The 10152-nt window shown below is 31.2% G+C and overlaps 1 protein-coding gene across 5 annotated transcripts in view; it reads left to right on the forward strand.

Moving 5' to 3' along the window:
* LOC106876780 (circadian locomoter output cycles protein kaput-like) overlaps positions 1-10028 on the forward strand; it is a 139472-nt gene extending 129444 nt beyond the window's left edge. For all 5 annotated transcript variants that reach the window (XM_052973694.1, XM_052973695.1, XM_052973696.1 and 2 more), the window contains 3 exons: positions 455-538; positions 3841-4018; positions 6677-10028. In XM_052973694.1, the coding sequence (XP_052829654.1) occupies positions 455-538; positions 3841-4018; positions 6677-6903 (489 nt within the window). In that variant the 3' untranslated portion in view covers positions 6904-10028. The remainder of the gene's footprint in view (positions 1-454; positions 539-3840; positions 4019-6676) is intronic.
* The last annotated feature ends 124 nt before the right edge of the window (positions 10029-10152 follow it).

Below are 10152 nucleotides of genomic sequence, written 5' to 3' on the forward strand. Positions count from 1 at the left end.
ATACACATACATACATACATACATACCATGTTCTGCTTTAAATGTATTTATGTGTGTGTATTCATACATATACTATGTATGTGTGTGTGTGTGTGTATATATATATATATATACACACACACACACACACACACACACATGTAAGCACGTAAATGCAAAACAAGGTGGGAAAAAACAGTACTTGACTACCGGAGGTAGAGTAATATGCTTTTTTTAATTAAAGCTGCAAGAACATTACAAAAAAAAAATTGCAGACCTTATGGCATACGTGGCATTGACAGATATGCACAGATAGATAGGTGGAATAGTTAGTGTATATGCTATTGTTCTATTTAACAAAGATCCTTTACATTTACATTATGCATGTATAGTAGAATCATAGTATTGAATATGTAACTATTCTTTCTGTTTAACCAAAATCATTTTGAATGTTTTCTTTTCCTTCTCTTTATAGCAATTATCTACAGTGCTTACCCAAGGACAACCTACATTAGCTGTATCAGGGATACCTCTTTCTCAACTTGCCCAAAGTCCTGCTGTAAGCTTACATTTATTTGCATTTTATTTTTTAATTTGTTGAATTTTGTTCTTTGTTTTTGCTTAATTATTTGTTGTTAAATAACCCTAGATCTATTCTGACAGAGCAGATCTGTAAACAAAGTCGTTACAAATAGGAACACCTCATTGAATTGTTCTGATTCTAAGTTTGTGTTTTAACTGTTTAGCATTCAGATTATTCTGTCAAATGTGATACTTATTTATTCACATTGTTCTGAAATAATCATGCTTTATCTCATGACTTTGAGACTTTGATGATGTGATTGTTTAGTTTTAAAATGACATTGTAGGGTAGGTGTGAGAGGCTGGATCTTGACAGTTTGAACATAAAACAGGTAGAATATTTAGGCCAGCTATGGCTGGTTTAAATGCTAAAGGGTTAAAGCCAGTAGTACATGCTTTGAAGGGGATTTGGCTTCAATTTCCTGAGGGTTCTGTAACTGTATAGAGATTTTCCTATCAGGAAAGGGTTGACATCTTTCTTTCTTTATCTATTAGTCTCTCTCTAACTATCTATCAGTCTGCCTCTCTCTTTCTCTCTCCCCTCTCTATCTCACCCATATTTCATTTTTTTTTAAATGATAAAAAATAGATTATCTAAAGTTTAATTACATTCAGAGGAAACCAATGTGTGAATGTTAACTCTTAAATTCCTGCATTTCTCTCTCTTTATGAATTAGAAACTAGAGAATTTAATGAATTAGTCCAAAATAAAAAAAAAAACATAAAATATAAATTATTGCATGAATCTGGATGAAATATTTTGATTCAGTATAATAATCATTGGCGTACATTGTTACTGTAGGTTTTACCTTTTTGTCATGTCACTGTCACCTGCCCAGGTAAGTTAGGTACAGTTAAGTTGATTACACATAGGTATTTTTACATATATTTATGAGATATCAATTTCCTGTCTCAGAACTGAATTTGAGCTCCGGTTAGTCTCTATAACTTAGGGCTGCACAATTCCCATCAGAAAAAGAATGTTGAGATATGCCCTCATCTCCACTTTTCAAAAATATTGTAAAATTAAGTTACATTCTCCTCATGAACCCACTAGTATCCAGAGACCCTACATTTAAAATATATCAGTTCATTGTTGTTGCTGTTGTTGTTTTATAATGATCCTAGCCATACAGTAATGAAAGTATTGATGCAATATTAAGTTTGTGATTACACTACTTTTGCCCAAAATCAGTAAATCCTGATATTACTTTGATAATGGATGTTTATAGAAGACACTGAAATATCACTAATTTTCTCCAATTCTAAGATCTACTTCTTTAATTAAATCATAAATAGATAATATAACTGAATTCTAATTCATTTCTTGAGGTATTAAATGCCATTATGTTTGAAAATCAAAGGCACAAAACTCCAAAGAAGTTAACTTGATAAAATCAAAAAAATAGAGACTTAGTGCTAACAAGAAATCTCCTTTCTAAATTAAGGATAGACTGTTTCACAGAAGAGTGCTTAGTTCCAGATTTTCCATGACCAATAATAATATTTGAATTGCAGTTACATGTAGCTCAGGACTTGGCAACAGATGCACTTATTTGTTGTACCTTTATTGCAATAATTAAACACAACATATTCAATGACTAGAGATTATCATCATCATCATTTAACGTCTGCCTTCCATGCTGGCATGGGTTGGATGGTTTGGCAGGAGCTGACCAGGCAGGAGACTGCACCAGACCTCTGTGTCTGTTTTGGCATGATTTTTACAGCAGGATGCCTTTCCAAATGCCAACCACTCTACAGTGTGGACTGGGTGCTTTTTGACACCAACACTGGCAGGGTCACCAAGTAATCTGCAAGACAAAGATCCTTTGAGAGGAGAGGAGGCATTGAAGGAGGTGATCTTGTGTCAGATAATGAAAGTTTATAGTGAGATAGAGAGACAGAAACAGGTGTCTTGCTGTAGAGGAGGTACAATGTTACCCAGCCAGAGAAAGAGAGTGAGAGAGTGATCAAGAATGAGGACAGAAACAGGTGTACTGCTGTAAAGAAGATATATTGATGGTAATACTTCTTACCTTTTAATTGTTTCAGTAATTAGACTGTGGCCTTCAAGGGTTTTACTCAAACAAATGAACCCTCGTACTTACATTTTTTAAAAATTATATTTTTGAAGTCTGTTACTTATTCTGTTGGTCTTGTTTGCCTAACCACCAAGTTATGGGGATGTAGACAAACCAATATCTATATAACTTTTATTAGAGATTATTTTACTCTATATAGATATCCCTGTCCTATTTTTTCTCACTGCCTGCAGGATTGGATAGTCTACAAAATGTCCCTATGCTTAACCCTTTTCTTTATGCCTCTGATCTACTTGTATGACCAACAGACTTTATATCTCATAATAACATTCACATGTATATTTAAGTTGTTGTGATGTGATTGAGCTGTTGTCTGGAACTTTCTAAAGCAACAAGAAGTGTCTGCTGTGAAAATTCTTAGGAAAATGGGTGAAAACAATACTTTGCAGCAAAGTAAAATAATTATTCTATGATTGTACCTCTTCCAGAATAATAGGCTGTCTAATAATAAAATATGCAAAAGTAGAGGTCTGTTTTATATGAAAACCAATAATGATCATGAATAATTTGTAATTGTGATTTAGAAGATTTATTGGTCAATTGTTTTTATATATGGCTCCAATATCCTTTTGATAGTGAAACGTGTTTTTTGAAAGAGGATGGTATACTACAACTCTTCAGGGTGAGATATCATTAGATGTCAAAATGACATATCACCTGTCAGGACAATGTAGCTCAGATAATCACAATGATATATCACCAGATGTCATGATGGTATATCATCAGATCTCACTAGATGTCATGATGGTATATCACCAGATGTCACAATGGTATATCGCCAGATATCATGTTGGTATATTACAATATTATATTACCAGATGTCGCAATGATATTTCTCTAGATGTCACAGTGTTATTTCACCAGATGTCACAAGATGTCACAATTGTATATTACCAGTTGTCAGATGCTGTTAAAAAGTTTGAGTAAGAATCTTTCAGGAACATTATCAAAGCTTGTTGGTTTTCTTTTTTCATTATTGAGACAATAGACTCTATCTACCATCTCAGACAATGTTCATAAAATTAATTCAGTGTGATTCAAAGGTAAGCAACAAATTCAGAAAAAGATTAAACAATTTTACTTTAAATTACAGCTTTTAAACTTTTGATATTTTCTAAGCAACATAAATGAAATGTTTAAAATATTTTTTTTTTTTTTTTTTTTTACATTTCAGAATTTGTTCCCCCAGTTGTTTTTAACTCCAGCTCAAAAACAATTACATAAACAACTCAAATTTAAATCTCAGCAACTGCAACAAACAATTCTAAGACAACAAGAAGAGCTGAGACAAATCACCGAGGAACTTACTCTAGCACAACAGTTCATGCCAATTACTGATGCTGCAACTCCAGGTAAGAATTTCTTCATATTTTTATTTCTTGGAGTGAGGAGCAAACTGATGTGTAAAACTGGTATCCTGATTTTAATGACGTGCTTATTCAGGATGCACCACTCTATATAGTACACATCAAACGCCATTTGTATTACAATATCTAAGGCGATGAGGTAGCAGAATCATTACCATGCCAGGCAAAATGCCTAGTCGCATATTGTCTGTCTTTATGTTCTGAAGTCGACTGTCTTTGATCCTTTTAGAGTTGGTAAAATAAGTATTAGTTGAGCATTAGCGTCTGTGTAATTGACTTACCTCAACACCTAAAATTGTTGGCTTTGTGCCAAAATTTGAAATCAGTGTTGTGATAAAGTGTTAAACCTTGGCACGGGCATGGCTGTGTGGTTAGGAAGCTTGCTTCCCAGCTACATGGTTTCAGGTTCAGTCCCACCGCGTGGCACCCTGGGCAAGTGTCTTCTGCTATAGCCCCGAGCCGACCGAAGCTTTGTGATTGAATTTGGTAGGTGGAAGTTACTGCCGTGTGTGTATATGTTTGTGTATGTGCTTCTGCCTCTCTCCCAGAGAGTGAGAGGGGGAAGACACATCACTCTATATAAATACACATCTTACACCATTAGTTTCAAAATAGATAAAATATTAAACCTTAAATTAGACACACCACTTTATATAAATACACTAACATGAGTATGATCATAAAACACTAAATAAGTAAACCTTAGGCAAGTCATTCTATTAGATCTATGAACATATCTAGTAATTATCAAGTAATTTAAAAAGTTCATCTAAAATATACAGAATTTTATCTTTCTGGTGTTACCCTTTCTCTTGGAGAGAGAACAACCATCTTTTTTTGTTGTTTTTGTTTTTCCACCAGTCAGCATTTTAGATAACATAGTAAATAGATTTTGCAAGCTGTTGAAATGTTTTAGCAAACAGTTTATGCTTAATTAGATGAGTCATCACTTTTCTATCTGATATGATGCTAATTAACCTTTGTCAGTTAATTAAAAGTTGATATCATGTGACTAAGTTTTAGCACAATTTAAATTTAATCCTTTATGTACCAACCTACCCCTACCCCTATGATTCAAAATTTCTGTTCTAAAGTGAGCTAATTTGGAACCTATCATCGTTAATTTTATGTTCAAAACACCAGTTTAATAATGAGAGCTATTTTCACTAAATTCTTTGTAAATTTTCAAAATTATTGAAACAAATGCTGTATACTACAACAGAAATAGTGTAATGAAAGTTTATGAACATTAAAATATGTCACTTGTTTATTCCTTTTCAACCCATATGATGCCACTCCAACTGAAACCACCCCTAGTTTTATAACACAAACTTCCTGCTTTGAAGTGATCTAAATTAAAACCTTCCATCAAAATTTTATGCTAATTTATGTTCTAAACACTAGCTTAATAATGATTTTTTTAAAACTGAGGCACACTTCACCCCTCTGTATAACCTCAGTTTTATGTTGTGTATCTCTACCAATAACATCAGTGTAATTGAGTAATTTTCATCCTTTATTAGGGTGCAAAGCTCATCATCCTTAATCTGTTTTTCATGCTAACATGGTGTTGTGAAAGGATCCTGAACACTCCCATGTGACTGAAAGTGGACTAATGGATTGCAATAAATCAAGCACTGTGTCAACTGTCCATGGCAGTTGACAGTGTTGGTTGACCATATTGGTTACTGTGTTAGTGCAATGTGTGTTGGTGTAATATCATACCTATGTTCGAGTAGTACAGAGTGCGTTTTGTGGGAACATAATAATTCTGCAATAGGTTATTTTAGATAACCACATTCAAATATTTATATGAGTTATACTATTTTATACCCACTATGTACACACACTTCATAACACATAGATTGGACAGTTTGACACAGAGCTGGCAAGCCGTAGAACTGCACCAGTCTCCAATTGTCTGTTTTGGCATGGTTTCTATGGCTGGATGCTCTTTCTAACAGCAACTACTTTATAGAGTGTCCTGGATACTTTTGTATGTGGCACCATGTAAAAAGTCTCTAAAATATAACACCTAATATGACATGGTAATTAGTACCATAGTAGCAGCTTGTGAAGTCTACCCAGAATTGAGAAACAATTTTTAAAATGAGTAGAATGTGTCTGTAAATCTTGTCTTTGGTCTTGTGCTCACTCTATGAAATGTTTTAAACAGTCACATGTAGCTTACTATTGTTTCATAGTCCATGTTTTGACAAAGTTATTTCATTAATTCCAAAATTAATTGAAGCAGGGGCAGTGTTTTACAACAGAAATATGGTGACAAAAGGTTAAAGTGACTTAAATCAAAGCCTTTCATGTTAATTTATGTTCCAAACAATAGCTTAATAATAACAAAGTTACTTTATTAAATGTTTTATTATTTCGAAATTAATTAATTAAAACAAAGACAGTGTATTGCAACAAAAATATGGTAATGAACTAGTTAAAGTGATCTAAATTAAAATCTTCCATCAAAATTTTGTGCTAAACACCAACTTTATAATGACAAAATTATTTTATCAAATTTTTCATTATTTTTAAAGTTAATTGAAATAAAAGTAGTATATTCACACCTAAACATCCAATTCATTAAATTTTATGAAGTTAAATTATTAATTTAGTTCTCTTCTATATTTCCAGGAACACAGATGTTGATGATGAATCCCACATTTACTTCACAGACAACAGATGTTCACAACACACCTTCCACTTCCCAGTTTAATATTTTGCAACACCCTGTCACCATCCAGCAACCAGTACAGCAGCAATTTTTGCCTTTCCAAATACTTCCCACTACCTCTGGACAAATTCTACGTCAGTCTCCTAGTTCCAGTACACCTAATGTACATCAGCAACCACAGCAGTGATACACAGAAAATAATAGTGCTGGGAATTATATATATATATATATATATATATATATATATATATATATATATATATATATACATACATACACATATTCTTAGACACTCGTGCACACACATGTACACACACATATGCATGTAAATGTGTTTATGTAATATGACATGTGTTTGTATATGTACATACAAAGATATATATATATATATATATGTGCACATATGCTTCTGTCTATGTATACACACACATCCTTGTATATACATATATGCATACATATAAATAAACATATATTTATTTATATATATATATATATATATATATATGTGTGTGTGTGTGTGCGTGTATATATGCATACATATAAATATATATATATGCATCTATATAAACATACACACACACATACGTGTGTGTGTGTGTGTGTGCATGTGTTTGTATATGCGAGTTTCTGTGTGTGTGTAGGCAAATCTTTATAATGAACTAGTCGCATATATTATAAATTGAATAATTGTAAATCCAAATCTGAACTTTGGCAAACAAATATTACACACACACACACACACACACACACACAGAGCTATCAACATAAACACATGTGCATTGGCACTTAAAAATATATGAATTTGTGGTGGTGGTGGTGGGAAAAGATTGTCTAATTTAGAAACAATAGTAATAATATTAACATTGATGATGATGATGATGATTTCTTTGTTGTTGCCACAAGAGATGCAAATAATAATAATAATAATAATAATAATATTGGGGGTGTTTTTTGAAAGAGGATAAAAAATAGTCAAATGCGATTATGAATATATTTCCTCTACATTAATTTAAACATTGTTCCCGTTTACCATATTTTTATTTTATTATTCTGGATTAAAACGTTTTAAATATTTTCATTTTGGTTTTTTTTTTATACTCCCCCTCCACACATATATACATACATGCAAACACTTTGAATATTCTATTATTATTATTATTATTATTATTATTGTTTTTATTATTATATTATTATATTTTAAAAATATTGACATAACTCCTCACAGAGGAGACAATACAAAGAGCGCAATGTGATTGCAATAGATGTTTTATTGGCTGAATGATATTTCAATAGCTAGCCTGTCTTTGTCAAGTCCAAAATGAAAAGTGATACATAGAAATTCAGATTCAAAATTTGAACAAGGCAACCAGCATGTTGATGGAATGACATCATCAGTTTTCAATTTTCAACTTTACAACTGACAAAAAGAAAAAGAAAAGGAAAAAGAAGTACAGCGCTGGTTGTCTCATTCAAATTTTGAATTTGAATTTCTATGTATCACTTTTCATTTTGAACTTGACAAAGACAGGTTAGCTGTCGAAATATCATTCAAACAATAAAACATCTATTGCAATTGCATCGCGCTCTTTGCATTGTCTGTTGTTTTTATTATTATTATTATTATTATTATGTACACCAAAAACACACTGTGTCCTCCAGATATATCTTTTATATACATATATATTACTTATAAGATAAGAAAGGAGAAAGAAAAAAGAAAAAAAAAGACAAGAATCATAAACTTTTGCAGTTGAATCATTCAATCTCAACATCTTAACATTTTGGTACTCTTCAGGAATTCTTTGATTTCTTACATTTGTTATCAGAAAACAGTTACACACACACACACACACACACATATATTTATATACACATATATAATGTATATATAATCACAAATTTTCAGTGTTTTTTTTTTTTTGTTCATAAGCTTTTATTCTTTTCCTGGTTAAATTTCTTGATTGTTTTTTTTAAAGGAAAATTTTTGATCTCATTATTTGTAAAATTCAGGAAATAGCAAAACCATTGTATTATATATTTCTCCCATCTCTCTCTCTCTGTTTGTTTTTCAAGTTCCAAGAGATAATTTTCCCCCATTATCATTGTATAAGTCAATATTTCATTTCTACTGGTTACAATATGCTTTTTTTTTTCACATTTCTTATTTAAAATGAACTTGTTTTGATTTTTGGATTTATTTACATTTAAACAAACACACAGTTACTAATAAAAAATAATATAATTACTAATTCTCTTAGATATACAGAATAAAAGAGAGAGAGAGAGAGAGAGAGAGAGAGAGATGCATGCATGTTTATAAATGGAGCAAATGGTATGAGAGATATTTTCACAATATTTCAAACATTCTATAAATGATACATATTGATAAATGATATATATTTCACAACATGCCATGTAAATTTTGGTCAGTTGATAAAATTGACGTCTCTCACATCTTACAAATGTTGCAGCTTTAAGAAAGAAAAACAAAAAGAAAAAGACAGAAGGAAAAATTAGGTCCATTCATACCCCATCTCTCATGGTGCTTAATTTCTGTTAATGAAAGGCCCCTGGGTAGCATGAGGAGAAGAAATAGACATCATTAACAAGAATGTTGTGCAAATAAATCATAGTTTGTTGATACTACTACTACTACTAATAATAATAATAATAATAACAATAACAATAATAACAATCAGACAACATTGTGTTGAAATACAACTCACAAGTAGATATAAAAATGGTGTTTTGATGAATTTCTGTTGACATTTCATTAATATTTTTTTTTTATGTTAAAAAATTATGGGGAAAAAGAATTCCATAATTGCATTTCTTTGCCTCTATGTGCTATTCATGTGTGTTTTTACTTAGTGTAAATGAGTGTGTGCATGTGTGTATGCATGCATTCTTGTGTGTATATATTAATGTAAGTATATGCCTGTATATATGTATAGTTGTGTGCTATATATAAAAACAAAAATTTAAAATTTGTTAAGTTTATATAAAGTATATTCATATTTTGAATACTTAAAAAAAATTCCCCTGTCCCCTCAAAACAAAAAAAAAACAATCATGAAATTCCCTCCCAAAATTCTTTCTATAATTTACCATTATAAAATGTTACTGTATAATATTAAGTTGATTTTAAAATATTGTTAACATAACATCTCTATTAAAAGTTGATATATCTTGTTACAAAGTTTGTTAGTCCAACCAATTCTATATACATGTATTAGTTATATGAAATAACTCGCTATAAATGATATTCTGTCATCATCTGGCAATAAATTACCATCCCTTACATTTTAAAAATGGCACTTGATAATATATGTATATTTTTTAAACTGTGTTCTTTTTAAATTTATTCATAGACATCCACAGCACATATGCTCATTACACACACACACACACACACACACACACACACACACACACA

The sequence above is a fragment of the Octopus bimaculoides genome, chromosome 16 (assembly GCF_001194135.2).
Source record: "Octopus bimaculoides isolate UCB-OBI-ISO-001 chromosome 16, ASM119413v2, whole genome shotgun sequence".
Lineage (NCBI taxonomy): Eukaryota > Metazoa > Mollusca > Cephalopoda > Octopoda > Octopodidae > Octopus > Octopus bimaculoides.